Source organism: Coenobita brevimanus, chromosome 98 (genome assembly GCF_032717465.1).
Source record: "Coenobita brevimanus isolate Jiangsu-jjx chromosome 98, ASM3271746v2, whole genome shotgun sequence".
Taxonomy (NCBI): domain Eukaryota; kingdom Metazoa; phylum Arthropoda; class Malacostraca; order Decapoda; family Coenobitidae; genus Coenobita; species Coenobita brevimanus.
This window is the reverse complement of record NC_137051.1, coordinates 28,772,912-28,792,782: the sequence shown is the minus strand read 5'-3', so window position 1 is coordinate 28,792,782 and position 19,871 is coordinate 28,772,912. Positions and strand designations below refer to the sequence as shown.

The 19,871-nt window shown below is 42.7% G+C and overlaps 1 protein-coding gene across 1 annotated transcript in view; it reads left to right on the top strand.

The window, feature by feature from the left end:
* Positions 1 to 11,704: 11,704 nt before the first annotated feature.
* LOC145414006 (sodium-coupled monocarboxylate transporter 1-like) overlaps positions 11,705 to 19,871 on the top strand; it is a 109,141-nt gene continuing 100,974 nt past the window's right edge. The window contains exon 1 of the mRNA XM_080283574.1: positions 11,705 to 11,933. Coding sequence (XP_080139700.1) covers positions 11,705 to 11,933 — 229 coding nt within the window. The remainder of the gene's footprint in view (positions 11,934 to 19,871) is intronic.

Sequence of the window (19,871 nt, the reverse complement as noted above, 5' to 3'; positions counted from 1 at the left end):
GTTGCTGCTCAACATCCACTATTGCCCTTGTGTGTGCCGTGGACTGTTCCCTTGCTTTCACAATGCTTGACAAATCTCACTGTGGTATTCTTTGGTGCATCACGTGTCCTGACGTGGTACTCGTGGCAGAACCAATGACGGACCATGATGTACGATTTGGTCTCAAACCATAATTGAACAATTTTGATTTTTTGCTCAGCTGTAAATGCCATTTCATGAGGAGTCAACAATATGAAAAGAAAAAGTATGTAAGTTAGATTATACGGAATGACATTTAAAATCGGTACACTTTATTTCAAACACCCTGTAGTTATATTTTGGGAGTGTGTAGGATTCTGTTTCATTTTCCTTCTAACAGATTATGAGAGATATCGTTATTATATCCAGTCATGTGCACAGACATCACATTTATTTACCTTTTATGCACAATTATTTTAAATAGCCTTTTCTTATAGAGATGCCATATAATAGCTGACATGGTGGTGACTATAGAGGGAGTATACGAGTAGCCTATACCGAGAGGATGATCATATTTACTGTGGACACAGCCATGTTAAAGGTTGCATATAATATTTAGTTCCAAAAACTAATTCCATATAAGGGTAGAGGGCGTTTCTTAAACAAACATTACGGAAGTCAAAGCCATCCAGATCCCATTCTGCGTCCGAAGTCAAAATACACGGATAAGCACAAATATCTGGCTCCTCACTAATGTATGATCTGTCACGTCAGTACATTCCTCTCACGAGCCAGCCCTTGATGTCACCGCCTATCTTAAGTTTGTTATCTGACGCCGCTATACAAGGTGCTATGCAGCATTATCTACCGAATATTAACTCTTCTATATCATGCCCTAAATGAAAGAAAATAGACAAATTATGTGGCCACCACTTCGCATTTCATTCTCCCTCCCCGACCTCCCCTCCTTCACTCCACCCTGCACCATCGCTCATCCCCCCACCCACCTCCCCTTTTCTCTCTGGCCCCTCCCTCTCAGCCCCTCTTACTCCAGTGTGACTTGCCGCGCATAAAGGAGCCAGCCTGAAGCAAGGGGTACCAGAAGATAGGTGATTATTTATGACCACGACTGCACGTACTGTACAGTACCTACACATCGCAGGATCACAAAATTGCAGATATCATATCCTTGAAGCAAATCTTTTACATTTTTGTAAAATTTCTTCAATCTTCTTACTGTTAAGAATCTAGACTGCTTGTTCTGTTACATCTGTAATATCCCCATTCCTACAGAGTGAGGAGACGACAGTGTAGGACATAACGTAGTAGTGTGTGGGCGTCATGACCACCACACACCCTACATTTTCTATCTACATCTGCCACACGGTAGCCATATTCCCAAAAGAACTTATACCCTAATCTCAGCCTCATGGTTACTATTAATTAACACGTTTCCGTGCCTCCCATACACAATGCCTATAGCCTGACTGACATATATGCAGTGTTTAAATGTTGAGCAATTTTCAAACAACACTGTTCTCTCCAATGCAATGGTTTGTTGCTCTTCACATATTACAGTCCTTAGCTGACGATTCGTCAGATAGCATGGCATGTCTGCATTTTCCCTCTCTGCTGCATTTTTGGCCAAAATGTCTACTCTTTCATTTGGCGTCATACCCACATGGGGCGGTAACCAAGTGAGTATGACATTATTTCCGCCTGACTTTATTAATTTTACTTTATTCTTACAAGTTGAGGTTAGTGAATTATGGCTGTTTAAGGACTCAACAGCACTTCTGCTGTCAACAAACATAAACATCCGTTCCAACAGAAGCAGCCTTAGAAAATCCCAAATTTAACCCTTCAAGACTGCAAATCTCCCAGTCCTCCTATCCTCAGAATCGCACAAAGGGTCCAATTTTTGAACTATCACCAAGGTAAAATTTTTCTCACAGGTTTCAAGAGCTTGAGTTTACACACCCGAAAACGTGTTTCTCATATGACTTACGTTTACCGCAATATCAACCGTCAAACGTCAAAAACAAAAATTGTTACCCATCGTGTAGAGGAAAAAAAAAATGCACCAAAGTAAATTTTGGTCCCATAGATTTGAAAAACTTGGTTTTACACACCAGAAAATGTATATTTCACTCCCATGTGCCTAATGGTTACTGGTCAATCGACCATCAAAACTTAAAAAGAAAAAAAAAAAAAATCCTCACTACGAGCGAGAAATAAGGGGGAATAGGTAGGTGGAGGGAGTGTGGGGGGGAGGCATCAGGAGGGGTGGAAAGGGAGGGAATATGTCAGCCACATACACCCAATATGGTCTAAAGAGGGTATGGTTGTAGTTTGGGTGGGGGGGGGGGAACAGAAGGCAGGATCCAATAGGGCAAAGGTAGGTGGAGAGATGGCCTGGGGAAAGGAAGGGTTCCCAACACCCGGGGAGGGGGCCGGATCATGCCTCCCACCACCTCATCTCTTAGTTTCCATTGGCCATGTCCCATATATGTCATAAAAGAGGTGGTGCTACCTACCGCCAGTTTTTGGTAGCCTCAGTACCATCGATAGACATAGGATTTTATGCCACATTTTCCATGACTGTCGTTCGACAGCCATAGGTCTTTAGGAGTTGTGGTCTGTAACTCGGGTTGGGTCAACGAAATGTGGCCATCTTTTATCATGTCCTTACAAGCTGAGGTTAGTGAATCATATTCAGAATTGTGGCTGTTTAAGGACTCTACAGCACTTTTGCTGTCAACAAACATAAACATCCTTTCCAACAGAAGTAACCTTAGACAATCCCATGTGTAAGGCCTGTAACTCAGCTTGGGAGGACGAGATGTAGTCACCTAGTCATAGGCTGAACTCTTGTCCTGCTTTGTTCCCGTCGGTGTACTCTCTCATTAGTACTCCACATCCCACATTCCCATCCTCACTCACAGACTTGGCACAGAAAATGTGCAAACTGTTCACCCTTGGTAGCTCGCTGATAATGCCACTGTATATGTATTTCAGCTCACCTGGCATATAGTTCTCTTTTTTCATTACTAATGGTTTGATGTTTACCTCCACTGAGTCATCCTCCCAAGGTGTATGATCAGGTTTCTCGCCCTGCAGGACTATACATTGCTCTTGCAATTGATAAAGTTCTATACTTTCTTTAATTTGCTTAAAATGCTCTGTATTATTCTTTCTCTCAGCATTCACAAAGCATGGTCTCAGTTCTCCACCACTTCCTGCTCTAATTAAGGCCATCACATTGCTCACATTACTTACATTTATTCTATCTAGGACACTTGGTAGATTTAATTCCATTCTCATTATTTTTCTTATGGCATTCTTCTGACACCCCAGTATAATGTGCATAACCTCATTCTGGATCACTTCTAATTTTCCCAGCCTCCTACTACCATTACAGACAACAATAGTGCAGAATAGTCCATTAATGACCTCAATGTACTGATGTATATCATATTTAGCATAGGGATGCCAGCTCTTCTTCCTGCCCAAGCCAGAGATATTAGCGGCTCAAGCCAAGACTTGCGCATGGTAATATGTTTTGTTGCAGCTTCTTTCCTTTTATTTGAATATCCTACATAAACAGCACGATATCTGTACCCTTGTGCTCTTTCTGATTCGTTCTCATTTAATATGAGCCTGACATCACTAAGCTGTCTACATTGATATATTGTTTTACTTTCGTTAATCAACAGCCCATGAAATTTGCACGACTTTCACAACTGCTCCAATGCTGTCTGCATACTAGGGACCAACTTACTTTGTATGATGATGTCACCTGCAAAAATGATGGATCGTACATACTGTGAATGCTTGTCTGACGCAAGCCTGTTCATGAGGACACTGAAGAGAGTAGGACTGAGTACCCCACCCTGTGGTCTCTCCAGTTCCAGTGATATTTGTCCCAACAAGTATCACTAGTATCACACCCCAGCCTCCATATCACATACGTGGTGAGCTATCCAGCGCAATATTCGACCAGACACTCCAAGATCTGCCAGCTCATATGCTACTGTCACTGTTAGTTTCGTCAAACACTCCTTTGAAATCTACAAAAACTCTATATTTCTCATTGGCTTATGAGGTACAGTCAGGGAAAGTTCCGCATTACCCACTGTTCGAAGCATTGGTGGTCAACGAATGCTCACGAAGCAGCAGCCACAGCCTACATGTCTGGTAACTGTGTGTGGGAGGGAGGGTGGCCGGGGGTGGGAGGGTTGTTGTTGTTGTTCCATAGGCAGTTTGGCCGAACAGCCCCGAGTCCCTTAGGAAGGCCATGGCCGAGACCGGGCTTTCCCACGAAGCTCTCAAAGAGTGTATGTTGTGTTGTTGGTGTAGGTGATTGTGTGTATATGCAGTTTTCCATAATGTGCTTAATAGTATGGGGTGCTGTGTTGCATCCTGGACAGGCATCAGCGACGGAGTCATCCAGCCTCTTCTGGTAGCTTAAGAGGGCTGGATGGTGCCCACATCTCAGCCTGGCCAGGTGGACCCTGTCCTCACGAGGAAGATAGGATTCAGAAGGGTGGATGTCAGGAGGCCGTGCATGCAGCTGTGTGTTGTCTTTAAGTGACTGAATGGAGCGGCGAGTGATCTGAGTGTGGATATGCTTCTGGAAGCTGGTCTGAGGTGGGCGAGGGGAGAGAGATGACAGTATTTGTGTATGGTATCGTGTGCTGGGTGTTGTTTTGATGTTCCTTGGTGTGGGTGGATGTGCTGCCATGTACTGTAGTGGATGTTGTGGGTTTGTGGAGGCTGCAGCAAGAAACTGGGTGCCTCTCATGTCTAGGTGATCCTTGACTTTGAGGACTTTGGTTTCTTGATGTAGGTGGTCTGTGGGTGTAGTAGCTGTGCAGAATGTGATTATTTTTAGGGTCTTGTTCTGTATGGTCTGGAGTGTTGTAGTGTGTTTTGGTTATGTAAGAAGCCCAGGCAGGGCTTGAATAATTCATCACTGAACGTATGTATTGTTTGTATACCGTGGTGGTGGTTTCTTTGTTGTGTCCGAATGTTGTATGGGCAAGTGACCTCAAAGCATTGAGTCTTGGTGTTATTTTATTTTTAATGTTTGTGATGTGTTGTTTAACCCCTACACCGTGGGCATGTTTACCAATGTTTTGCGTGTGCCGCGGGGTTATTCGGGCTCCGACAGACTCTCAAAAAATATTTGCCAAAAATCGGTTATTAGTCCTAGAATATTAAAATTACATATGCTTATGGCACTTACCTTCAGCTTTCTCCTGGAATGTTTGTTGAGCCTTTGTCGGTTACCGTAGGACTTGTGGAGACCTCTGAAGTTGGGTAACGAAGTCTCCACTTTACAGTTCCCGACAACCCGTAATATGATTACCACAGCCATATATTAACACTATGAACACTACTCTATGATTTTTTAAGTAGTTTGGGATCCATACTCAAAAAAAAAAAAAACACTGTGAAAGCAATGAAAATTACAAGCGCGTCTGACCATCGTACTTGCTCTAGTTCGCTCTTGGTACTCTGTCATTTATTATTCATAAAACCCCTCACACTTTATATTTCTATTACTATATAACACTTATATATATCTACGGTCTTTATCCATAAGTTTTCTTCAGTAGTATTAGTTTATTGTCACTGTAGGGATTCAATTTCTTTCAGTAAAATACGTAGCATTCACTTTCTCGTCCTGTATACTAGCATTGAGAGTGAATGTCACTTTCACCTTCACTCTCATAACTCATAGTATTTAGACATGCTAGAGTGAAACTTTCACTTTCATTACTCCTACGGTATATACTCATATTCTTATAATACTACTCATTTACATTTCTATTTACGTTCTCTATTTTATTTACGTAATTTACATTTCTATTTTATTTACACTGTGTTATGCACTGTCACTTGAAGTAACTTATAAAACTATTTTCCACTGTTCACGTATATTTACATTCATTACTTTCACTTGCTGTTTACACATTATTTACAATTCCACTTGCACTGTTTTACTCAATAGAAAGATCGAAGTCACTCTTTTATCAATTGTCAGCCCTTTACCTCTTTCCACACGAGGTTTAGTAGGGGGTAAAGGTCACAGGGCCCTTTGCATGGGGGTGAAAAGTCCCTGAAGCTAGCAAGAGCGAACAGACGTACCTCCATACTGGAAGATGAGAGTGAACTGATAAGGGTGGGCCGGGGTGGTGGCCTACCTAGGGAATTCATTACTCCCAACGTTAGCCTCTTGACACAGCTATACATAGCAGTGAAATGATTGGCAGGAAATCTAGACAATACATTATAAATTAGGTAGTTCCAGGTGAATGTAAATATCACTTAGGCTTCTCCCTTCCCTCCTTATATGTATATTTATTACGAACATAGATTATACGGCATATTTCAAGGGGAAATAAACAGTGAAAATTAGCGAACGAGTGCACGTGAGGTGTTGTCAGGTGATAATTAGCCAATTCCAGGTGTATGGCACTCTCACTTACCTTATTTCTTTCTTGTATATATTATTTGGTATAAGAATAGGGCATAGGGCTTATTTCAATGGATGAAATCAGTGAAAAATTCCAGGGAAGATTTACTTAGCGTAGCACGGCCGGGCAGGCGAGAGGATAGGGTAATGGAGAGGGGGTAGGGAGGGGAGTCAAGAACGGGGAGAAATGGCTAAATTGTCAACAATGGATGGGAGTACAGATGAGATTAGGAGTGCTGACTAGTGTTGGACATTGGCAGTACTGATAGATGGTACAAGCCCCCACTTGGAAGCCCGGGTGAATTCAAAATAACACAGAATCACAAAAGCGATGCCCCGCGGTATGATCCGTTGCTCCCAAGCGTCACGATAGTGACGCCCCGTGGTTAAGGGGTTAAATGACATTGATGTATTGTATGTTACACCAAGGATTTTGTGTGTGTGTGTGTGTGTGTGTGTGTGTGTGGTAAGAGAGTGTTGTTTATGGTGAGGTGTGGGATGTGACTGTGTTCTGCTGTCCAGTTTGTGAGAAGAGTCACTGTAGATTTGGCTGGGGCTATTTTGAGCCTGTTTGTGGTGAACCATTTGTGTTGTGTGTTGAGGTAAGGTTGAATGATGTGTGCAGCTGTGTTTGCATTTTGGTGTGTACATGTAAGTGTTATATCATCTGCATAGGAAGCTATGTGTATCTGTGGTGTGTGGGGTGTGGGTACGTCGTGCATGTATAGATTAAAGAGTGTAGGGGACAAAACAGATCCTTGGGGGACGCCGTTTGTGAAGTTTCTGATGTTTGAAGACTGACCGGCAAATGTTACGTGTGCACATCTGCCTGCTAAGTAGTTTGCCAGCTATCTTTTTGTGATATTGTGCATGTTTGTGTTGTGTATTTTGTTTGTGAGGTTGTGGCGGGGGATGGCATCAAAAGCTTTGCTAATGTCTAGTGTGACTACGAGTGTTCAGTGTGGTGCCCTGGCTGAATTCATGCCATCAAAAACTTTCTGTGTAAGGTCTGTAAGAAGGGTGTTTGTGGAGTGTAGTGGCCTAAAGCCATGTTGTGACTGGGCTAGGGGAATGTGAGGCGTGACTAGTTGTATATCAGTCATTCAGTGACTTTAGAGGGGGTGCAGAGGAGTGTGATGGGGCGATGTGAGGAGGGTAACATGGGGTCTTTGTTGGGTTTAGGGATAGTGATGATATTGCCATGCTTCCAGATGTTGGGTATTATGTTGTGTGAGTAGCTGTAGTTTGATAAGTTGGTGAGTGATTGTATGCCTTGTGGTCCTAGGTGTTTAAGGTGAATGTTGCTTATGTTGTCTGGTCCACAGGCAGATGAGTGCTTGAGGCTGTTAATGATGTGCTTCGTCTGGTTGTAAGTGAAAGATGCGTAGTCTGGGTCTGTGGGAAACTGTCTCTTACGACTGATGATACGTTGGTCTTCCGGACGAGGGGTTAGATGGCTGACTTGTGAAAAGTGATTAATGAGAGTGTTTGTTTGTTGTTTGTTTGAGGGTATGGTGTCTGTTGTTGTGAAGGCAGTGTGTGATTGTGTGGTGTTGCTGTTGGAAAGTGTGATGCTGTTTAGTGTTTTGTAGAGTTTGCTGATGTTTGTTTTGTGGTCAAGTATTTGGAGGTAATTTTTCCAGTTTAGTGTTTGCTGTTCTGATATTTTACTGTTTATCTGAGTGCTGAATTCTTGTATTTGTTGTATGGTGTCTTGTGTATGGGGTGTTGGGGAGTGTCGCAGTGTGTCCCACTGTCTGATGAGGCCTTGAATTTCTGGTGTGAAGTTGGGGTTTTGTCTCTTTCTGTTGCCTCTAGGGATGTGTCTTTTGTCTGCATTTTGTATGAGCGTATTGAAGGTGTGCATAGCGGTGTTGATGTTTGTGATGGGTGTACTGTTTAGTGTTTCAAAATATTGTTCTGTTTCTGTTACAAAGGCCTCCCAGTTGGCTCTCTTATAATTAGTGTATGTGTGTTTGTGGCCAGCTGGGATGATTCGGTGGGAGGGTTTTGGAGAGTTGCTTAAGTCACATTATCATTAGCCAATGATAATGCATCTGACGTATTCTCAGAGTGCAAAAGTGTATGTTGTTTGTATGGTATCACACTGTTCTCTGAGGCTGTCTACTGTACATTACTGCAATACATGTTTACTGACAAAGGTATGCTTCTTTGCCTTCGTTTTGTAATGTTCGATAGGAATAATAGCTACAGAGACTGATCATATACTTAGGACTTCCCATGTCATTCTGTCTAAAGGAATATGAAAAGTCTGTTAATCGCACATATAGATTGGTTTTATTATTATTATTTTATTATTATTATTATTATTATTATTACACACCCCTACACTCTAAGTCCGAGATGAAAAATTACCAGAATAAGACAGGAATGTTTGCATCCCGATATTTACAAATAATGAAATAAATTTATAAGCGTTTTCGAGTCAATACAAAATATATGTTATATCGTTACGAATATCTCTTGGAGAAACGTCTCATGTTAACCCGCCCCATCCCGACGTTTTCTGGGCAGTGGTACGCCCCAGTCCCAACATTTTTGGACCTTTTTTTTTTTGGCTCAAACATCCGCTTTTGGTGAGAAACATCGAAAATTCATAGAGAAATCACTCACCTGAGGTTTAAAATACTCGATACAGGTACGAGTACCTCCTTACCTGACTGGGTTTTCTAACAGGCTGGCACCAAAGAAAACGAGTTCTATGGGAGGGTAACTATTTTATCCACTCATAAACAGTATTTATTTACTTGGTACGAATTTATATGTAGTACAAGAGTATATTGGTTTTCAAACAGTAATATAGGCATTATAAGCATTGTTTCACTCACTAATTCATCATCATTCATGACCTTTTTTTCCCCACATTACCTGATCATCATTTCTGACTGTTTCTTCCTCTAATGCTATGTAAACTTTGTCCTCCCAACTGTCATCGATTGGGGAATCACTCTGGCCCTGAATGTCTTTATTGGCCAGGTCACTGGTAACAGGTAAATTGCCGAGACAATGGTGTGCAGGGGGGGGAGAGGTTATGCGGTGTAAGGCATTGTCCCTGCTTGGCATCTTGTAGAGCAGGGGTTCTCAACCTGGGGTACGCGTACCCCCAGGGGTACGTGAGAGGAATTTTGGGGGTACGTGACAGGTTTCTCAAAATACTTCGGTTTTGAATAACTGCAAACCTGTTTGTAGAAAGTGGCCTACATGTGCTAGGCTAGATGTGTCCTCCACTAGAACCAGGACACTAAGTGACAACGTTAACAAGGAAACTCTTGGAGTTATGTCACTTGAGAGAAAGCTCTCTTGGACTACACTTGCCACACAACCTTGCAAACCCATAATACAGTAGTCACCCTTGCTCGTTTTCTATCGATCACGTCTCTCCTCACGCGTACCGAACAGGTACCAAAGTGAGACGCACTGTCCGCCTCTCACTGTCACCCACTCACCACTCTTCCCTCACTACCCTCACCCTCAGGTACGTTGAGATCTGCTTCATGGTTTCCAGTGTATTTGTAGTCTGATTTTTTTCCCTCGCTTGTCATGGATTTTGCTTGCGGCTACGAAGTCATGTGTCTACATTGCAGCCATAATAACTGGTAATCGTTTCCTTCTACATACCGCTGTGCCGAGGATTGACTTGTTGGTAGCAAAGAAACAGGCCCAACCATCTCACTGAATTAATATATACTTGTATTTTAATGCAGTCACACACACTGACTTCCCTATGAGTAAGTAACTAGTTACTAATAACTAGTTGCGAGGCTTAACAATCAGCATTAGTTCGCAGTTGGTGGAACACAATGCCTTCTTAATTCTATTTTGTTAATTTTTTTTCATGCTAGTGACGCTAGTCACGCACACAGTAATTTCCCCATGAGTAACTAGTTATAAGCTGTATATAGCACCACTACCTCACAGTCACAGATATTGGAAAAATGTGTCTGATTTAGTTCTGTTTTATTATTTTATTTTATGCTATTCACACACACGGTGACTTACCTATCACTGTTACTAGTTACAAGTTGCAACTAGCTGCAAGCAGCACTAGTTCACTGTCACAATGATCGAAAACTGTCTGCTATAGTTCTGTTTTAGTAAATGTATTGCATGCTAACAGCCAGTCACATAGTGTTTCCCTATGACAGTAACTAGTTCCTATCAACACTACCTCATAGTGACCTACTCACATTAATTGAAAAGTTAGTCTGCTCCACATATATAACACAATTTAAACTTAATAAACTAAGTCAATAAACCATGCATTTCTTTTTACCCTTCCTAATGCTGCACTGTGGGCAAGGGGTACGTGACCAATACTGAAAGACTTCAAGGGGTACATAAGACTAAAGAGGTTGAGAACCCCTGCATGTGCCGCCCAGCCATAGTCCCAGGTGTTTCGTAGCATTTGGACAATAACACTCCCTCATAAAATTCAAAGTATGACGCACAACCGCATTGATGAGACGTACCCCAAGAACCACCTTGTCACCATGTGCAGGAGGAAAGGTGTGGCTTTAGTATTCTACTCTCACTCATAATGAATCTTGTCAAGAATTCTCTCTCTCTCTCTCTCTCTCTCTCTCTCTCTCTCTCTCTCTCCTGTTCCATATTCCCCAATTTCCCCCATCTCCTCTAGCTCTCTCTCTGCTTTGACGTACTGACACATGTCCAAATCACCAACAGAGGTCATGATATGGGTCATAGTCAACTACGAGAGAGGTAGTTTTTACAAGCAGTGAATGTCCTTTCTTGTAAGGTGTGTGTGTGTGTGTGTGTGTGTGTGTGGCGGGGGGAAGGTCATGGGATGCGGAATCAGTGTTGCTCAGGACCCTCCAAAGTACACAGCTTCTGTAAGCAGATACACAAACAGATAATTGTATTCAGGTGAGAGTGAGTCACAGGGACCTGACTTACCTGAGATATGTGATTACTTTTCATCAAAGTAAAGCAATACACCACCACTTTGAGTGTGAGTATAATGGAAAGATGAGATACCTGCAAACCAAGTTGATGCCTGGGCAACCACAGAGTAAGAAAGTAAGAAATTATCAGATTTATTGATTGGCTCAGTGACTGGTCTATTTGGAAAAACTTCGCCAGTAGGCTAGTTCTATGATAATAAAAAAAATATTACTAGATTTACTAATTGGCTCAGTGATGGGCTTGGAATAATTTCACCAGTAGTGCCACAATAATCTAATAAATCCCAACAGGCAACAGCATCACTGGTAAACTGGTGCAGTCATGACGTCAGGTGGGGATGAGAGCCTGGCTGGGGTGCAGTTCAGCATGGTAGACTACGTTCTATTCAGCCTCATGCTGGTGGTGTCAGTAGGCATCGGGGTATGGACCGCCTACAGAAGCCATGGCAAGGAATCAACCCAGGACTACCTATTGGGCAGTGGTGCCATGTCACTCTTCCCAGTGGGTCTCTCACTCCTTGGTGGCATCGTATCCGCAGTCTCCATACTAGGTCAGCACTTCTTGACCTCAAAGGCAGACATAAGCTGGGCGCACTCACAGTGTTAATCATTTACTGAGTGGAATATAAATTTTACTCCAGGTATTAGCTAATATCAGATATGAGGTGTGAGCAGTGCAGTGAAACGAAATGTGAGTGGAAAGTGAGGTGATCGAGTGGAAATAGGTTCAGCAATGAAGGAAAACTGAGATATGATATCCCCCACAAGCAGATGGTATGAATGGTGAGATGCGACAGAGGTACACTACTGACTGAAAGATGGAAGGACTGATGTAGGCTATGACGCAGAACAGTGTTTCCCAAAAATTTTTGGCCGCGACCCTGAACACTGATTTTTTTGGGCTGAGCGACCCTCAGGGCAGAAACAGTTTCAGTGTTTCTTCATTTAATTTCATCCAATAACATGTACAAGATAAAATGCAATGAACAGCTTAAAGTAAAATTCAGTAAAGTTTATTGAATAAATTTTACTGAATTTAATTTAATAGTCAAATTTCAATATTTCTAATGTTGGTCAAAGGAAATGAGAGGCACAACGTCATGTACAGTTACCTCCACTTCTAACGAGTACAGCGAGTGGTGTGTTTGGTGAAATGTGGCACCACTGTGTTTGTTTACATCGTAGTAAGTGAATGGGCAGACCCGGCAGAGCTACCCCTCCGCTACAGTATCTAGTACCCACAGAAACAATGTTCTGTCAAGTCATACTCTGTCTGCAAATACAAGTGTTTGCCACGTATGTATAGTGGAAGGTAGTGAGAAAAACAAATAGTAACGCCATTGGCTCCCATTGTTTCTCTGACAGGAGCTGACTGTGAGGCGAGGTGGAACGGAGGGGAGGGGGGGACAGGTGGTGGAGGTTCATGTATCGAAACTTTGTCGTGTTTCGTTTAGAAAGATGAACAAGGTGTGACTATACAGAAGCTCTAGGGTGATCTGTAACTCCGTATTCAATAACGTGTATTGGATGAATGTTGGAGTCTTAATGTTCGCCATACAATGTGGTGAACAATTGTAGTTGAACGTAAATGTTAGAAAGTGTGATGTCCGGTGTTTCGAAACGTGGTTCACCTGTCTAGTGAGTGTGTGACTCAACTGCTGTAACATTTTTGTGGCTGAACCAGGGTTGCCATAAATGATTCGTGATTATGCATGTGACACAATGGTCATACCATGTTGTGCACCATCCAGTCTGTTTTATTGTGAGGAAGAACAATAATTATATTCTCAAACCACGGTATAAGTAGATATCCTGTTGCATAGGATTATAGCTGCTTTGAGTGTTGGACAGCTATTGGCTTGTGCGAAAATGTTGTGCAGTCATCATACTGATGGATCACGCGGAGGTAATGAGATATGTGCTGTATTTGCATAATGAATGACAATTGAAATAATGGTGTTACGGGTGTTCAGTCCACAAATGATGTCGCTTTCTTCGAGGTGTTATTTCATTAGGCTGGATAGTTGTGAGAACATCCAGCAACACTGATCATCGTTTATTATCTTATCTTTAAAACATTCATGCATTAATTTTCATACAAGTATAACACATTCAGGCCCTCCTTTGCTCCAAACGCATTATACTGTTTAATCGTGTGTCTACACACACACACTGTTCATCCAGAGGGAGTAATAAGGCGTTTTTTGTAGCACCTCGGAAAGTCAAAAGCGTTTGGGTTTCCGCTGTTAGAGTTTACAGAACGCTAAGCAATAGCACAGCCAGACGAACGAGCACAGTGAGCCTCGGAAGAACTGTCGTACATAGCCAGTCTGCAAGGAAATGAGGTGACAACTTTTTCATAATGACATTTTATGCTCATAAGATAAACGTAGAGCATTACTTTCAATTTTCATTCCATTCCGAAACAGAAATTAAGGCCAGTAGGAACCGTTTACTCTCCTACTCATTTAAGCCCGACCTCGCAGTGGATTTGTTAACTTGTTTCAATGGCTGCAGTTCCTGCGAAAAGATGTATGATAAACTCGAAAATTTAGGGATCCAAGCACCTTTCACGGTTTGGAAATGCATCTATATCCCTCAAGAAACACATAACATGAAAATACTTATGACTGGCAGAGACGTTACGTCAGAATGTTGTAATTTTGTACTTTCGTTGGAACGAAGCCAAAACCACAGTCAATTCATCGGACGCGTCCGCCATTTGGGGCTGGAGGTGCGAGATGGTGCGAGACAAAACATTTTAATTTATTATCGTAATAAAGTACATTGTTAGAATTCCTTAATGTCACATAGTCATTAACATGATTATTTGTTATCCATTATAATATAAAAAATGACTGGTTATCTTCTGATACTGCGAATTAAACACCATGCTAAACTCCCTAACTGGCTACACTCCGCTACACAACACGCTGATTGGTAGTTTGGGTATGCACCACTGCAGAGGCAAACTCCTCGGTGAGGAGTTTGACTTTCCAACAGCGGAATCTCAAACCCCTTTGACTTTCCGAGGTGCTACAAAAAACGCCTATATTTCACATACCAACGCCAAACATCACATATGTTGGTGATGACCCTACTCCCACCAGCCCACCTCCTCACTTGCTCCTTCTCCACAACAGCCCACTTCCACACACACCTCTCCACCTAAACGGGTGGTCAAGCCCTCCCACCCTCTTTATTGCTGCAACATTTCCTTCCTCTCCTAATACCCCGTCCCATTGACCAACCTCTCCTCAAGCCCTCCCACCCTCTCTATTGCTTCAGCATTTCCTTCCTCTCCTAATACCCCGTCACACTGACCAACCTCTCCTCAAGTACCCCCTTACCTCCAATTATTCTGTTTCTAACTGCCTTGGGAATATCGTTTTCAATGTTCAGCGTCATGGGACACGGCATCACAGATATTCGTAATATCAAACTCTATTGTGGAACTTGAGGCTATTATGAATCTCGTTTGGCGGCCCTATACAACAATACCATAATGACGTTCTCTTCCATCTACAATCACCACCACCACAGTGCCCCATGCACAGGACACATCATTATATTTTACATCCTGCTTCCTTTTCTCCTGCGATTGATATATTGTGTCCATTGTCTGTCATGAAATTGCAAGGATAGTATCGGACTAATATTCACTGTTACAGAGGCATGTCAGTGGTGTGGTGTTGCTAGGAAAATTGCGTGGTCCAGCCTTGTTTGTGTAGGGGTCCAGTAATGCAACTGGCCAAACTAGATCCATGTTAACACAATATATGATGTCTGCAACGATTGTGTGATGAACGGACATGTAACAAACTGCGACATAGGCAACAATATGCATGTCTGTCCATTGTCTGCCATTATAACACAAGGTTTTAGTATGTGGCCACGGCTACACAAAATATATCGGTGGCGTGGTGCTGCTGGGAGAGTGTAAAACTGCGTATAGTCTACGTGTGTTTGTGCAGGGAGTCTGGTAATACACTTCACTGACTTCCAAGGCAGTAACCAAAGTCACAGCTTTTGTGGCCATACTGGCTGACCATTGAACGCCCTTTCACCTCCCAGCAGCCTGAATGAGGTTCTGTTTTCAACCAATTGAAACATTAAGTAACACAGTGAGCAATGCAATTTCCTTCTTGCTGGAAGTTTGCTTTCATTCAGCCAGTCCCGAAGAAGGGTGACCATTCCCAACCCTCTAACTATCGTCCAATTGCTTTAACATCTTGTGTTTCAAAAGTTTTTGAGTCTATTCTTAAGAGAAAAATTTTAAAGCATCTTTCCTATCACAACCTTCTTTCTGATCGTCAGTATGGGTTCCATCAGGGACGCTCCACTGGCGATCTTCTCACCTACCTTTCAGACTGCTGGTCATCCTCCTTTCGGAACTTTGGCGAAAGCTTTGCCATTGCACTTGACATCTCAAAGGCTTTCAATCAAGTCTGGCATAAATCTTTAATTTCCAAACTGCCCTCTTACGGTTTCTATCCTTCTATCTGTGCCTTCATCTATAGCTTCCTTTCTGGTCGCTCTATAGCTGCTGTTGTTGACAGCCATCGTTCTTCTCCTAGATCTATCAACAGTGGTGTTCCTTAGGGCTCTGTCCTATCACCAACCCTCTTCCTTTTATTCATCAATGCTCTCCTAAGCTGTACATCTAACCCTATCCACTCGTACACTGATGATTCCACCCTTCACCTTTCCATTCGGTTTCCACAATGTCCATCTCAGCAGTTACTTCAGCAAACAAGGGATGAGGCTATGGCACACCTAATGTCTGACTTGGTTTGTATCTCTGACTGGGGTAAAATTAATCTTGTTGTTTTTAATGCATCAAAGACTCAGTTTTTACACCTATTAACCCGTCAAAATCTTCCACAGGAATACCCACTAATGTTTAATAATATCCAGCTCAGTCCTGCGTCATCCTTGAACTTGCATGAGGTTTCATTCACTCGGGACTTATCTTGGAAAGATCATATTGCATCTCTCCTACGGTTTTTATCCTTCTATCTGTGCCTTCATCGCTAGCTTCCTTTCTGGTCGTTCTATAGCCGCTGTTGTAGACGGCCATCGTTCATCTCCTAGATCTATCAACAGTGGTGTTCCTCAGGGCTCTGTCCTATCACCAACTCTCTTCCTTTTATTCATCAATGATGATCTAAGCTGTACATCTAACCCTATCCACTCATACGCTGATGACTCCACCCTTCACCTTTCCATTCGGTTCCCACAACGCCCATCTCAACAGTTACATCAACAAACAAGGGATGAGGCTATGGCACACCTAATGTATGATTTGGCTCGTATCTCTGACTGGGGTAAAAATTATATGGTTGTTTTTAATGCATCTAAGACTCAATTCTTACACCTATCAACCCGACAAAATCTTCCACAGGTATACCCACTAATGTTTAATAATATTCAGCTTAATCCTGCATCATCCTTGAACATGCTTGGGGTTTCATTTACTTGGGACTTATCTTGGAAAGATCATATTACATCTCTTGTAAAATCTGCTTCCAAGAGATTGGGTGTGCTAAGCCGACTCCGCTCTTTCTTTACCCCTGCACAATTGTTGACTCTATACAGGGGTTTTATCCGCCCCTGTGTGGAGTACAACTCTCATGTATGGGGAGGCTCCCCACATACAGCTCTTCTCAATAGGGTGGAGTCAAAGGCTTTTCGTCTCATTAACTCTCCTCCTCTTACTGACTCCCTTCAACCTCTGTCTCTTCACCGCACTGTTGCATCTTTATCTCTTTTCTATCGCTACTTTAATGGTCACTGCTCCTCTGAACTGTCTGCTTGCATTCCTCCACCTCTACGACGGGCGCGTAGCACCCGTCTGGCAGCAAACTCTCATCCCTTTTCTGTCCAACTCTCTAATGCAAGAGTTAACCATTACTCCCAGTCTTTCATTTATGGTCGCTCTGGAACTGTCTCCCTCTGTCTGTATTTCCTGCTGCCTATGATCTCCAGTCTTTCAAACGCAGTGTGTCCAGGTATCTCGAAATGATCGGATCTTGAATTTGGCTCTCTATTGTATTTTGTTTTTCTCTTGGAGGGAACTGTTACTGCAGGCTCATGGCCTTTGGTTCCTTCTTCCTTGCATAAAAAAAAAAAAAAAAAATCTGCTTCCAAGAGATTGAGTGTGCTAAGCCGACTCCATGCCTTCTTTACCCCTGCACAGTTGTTGACTCTATACACGGGTTTTATTCACCCGTGTTTAAAGTACATCTCTCATGTGTGGGGAGGCTCCTCACATACAGTTCTTCTCAACAGGGTGGAGTCAAAAGCCTTTCATCTCATCAACTCTCCTCCTCTTACTGGCTCCCTTCAATCTGTCTCTTCGCCGCACTCTTGCCTCTTTATCCCTTTTCTATCGTTACTTCAATGGTCACTGCTCCTGTGAACTGTCTGCTTGCATCCCTTCACCTCTACGAAGAGCGCGGAGCACACGTCTAGCAACAAACTCTCATCCCTTTTCTGTCCAACTCACTAATGCAAGAGTTAACCGTTACTCCCAGTCCTTCATTTATGGAATGGCTCAACTCTGGAACTGTCTCCCTCTGTCTGTATTTCCTGCTTCCTATGATCTCCACTCTTTCAAACCCAGTGTGTCCAGGCATCTCGAAATGATCGTATCTTGAATTTGGCTCACTTTTGTATTGTTTTTGTTTTTCTTGGAAGGAACTGTTATCCAGGCTCAGCCTTTGGTTCCTTCTTCCTCACATAATATATATATATATATATATATATATATATATATATATATATGTAAAGTAAGGAGTGCTTTATGCACCACGTCATCATACAGGCTTATACAGTATAACACAGCAATGGGTTTTACCATCCAGGAGCCGGTGCACCAATGTTGCTTTTATTTTTTCTTTTATTTTTTTTATGCGAGGAAGAAGGAACCAAAGGCCATGAGCCTGCAGTAACAGTTCCCTCCAAGAGAAAAACAAAATACAACAGAGAGCCAAATTCAAGATCCGATCATTTTGAGATGCTTGGACACACTGCTTTTGAAAGACTGAAGATAATAGGCAGCAGGAAATACAGACAGAGGGAGACAGTTCCAGAGTTGACCTGTTGCATAAATGAAAGACTGGGAGTAACGGTTAACTCCTCCATTAGAGAGTTGGACAGAAAAGGGATGAGAGTTTGCTGCCAGACGGGTGCAACGCGCCTGTCGTAGAGGTGGAGGAATGCAAGCAGACAGTTCAGAGGAGCAGTGACCATTAAAGTAGCGATAGAAAAGAGATAAAGATGCAACAGTGCAGTGAAGAGACAAAGGTTGAAGGGAGTCAGTAAGAGGAGGAGAGTTAATGACACGAAAAGCCTTTGACTCCACCCTATTGAGAAGTGCTGTATGTGGGGAGCCTCCCCACACATGAGAGTTGTACTCCACACAGGGCCGGATAAAACCCCTGTATAGAGTCAACAATTGTGCAGGGGTAAAGAAAGAGCGGAGTCGGCTTAGCACACCCAATCTCTTAGAAGCAGATTTTACAAGAGATGTAATATGATCTTTCCAAGATAAGTCCCAAGTAAATGAAACCCCAAGCATGTTCAAGGATGATGCAGGATTAAGCTGAATATTATTATACATTAGTGGGTATACCTGTGGAAGATTTTGTCGGGTTGATAGGTGTAAGAATTGAGTCTTAGATGCATTAAAAACAACCATATAATTTTTACCCCAGTCAGAGATACGAGCCAAATCATACATTAGGTGTGCCATAGCCTCATCCCGTGTTTGTTGAAGTAACTGTTGAGATGGGCGTTGCGAGAACCGAATGGAAAGATGAAGGGTGGAGTCATCAGCGTATGAGTGGATAGGTAAATGTACAGCTTAGAAGATCATTGATGAATAAAAGGAAGAGAGTTGGTGATAGGACAGAGCCCTGAGGAACACCACTGTTGATAGATCTAGAAGAACGATGGCCGTCTACAACAGCGGCTATAGAACGACCAGAAAGGAAGCTAGCGATGAACGCACAGACAGAAGGATAGAAACCATAGGAGGGCAGTTTGGAAATTAAAGATTTATGCCAGACTCGATCGAAAGCCTTTGAGATGTCAAGTGCAATGGCAAAGCTTTCGCCAAAGTCCCGAAAGGAGGATGACCAGGAGTCTGAAAGGCAGGTGAGAAGATCGCCGGTGGAGCATCCCTGATGGAACCCATACTGACGATCGGAAAGAAGGTTGTGATAGGAAAGATGCCTTAAAATTTTTCTATTGAGAATTGACTCGAAAACTTTTGAAATACAGGACGTTAAAGCAATTGGACAATAGTTGGAGGGTTGGGAGTGGTCACCCTTCTTTGGGACTGGCTGAATGAGAGCAAACTTCCAGCAAGAAGGAAAGGTACAAGTTGACAGACAAAGGCGAAAGAGTTTGCCTAGGCAGGGTGTAAGCACAGAAGCACAGTTCTTGAGAACAACAGGAGGGACCCCATCAGGCCCATATGCCTT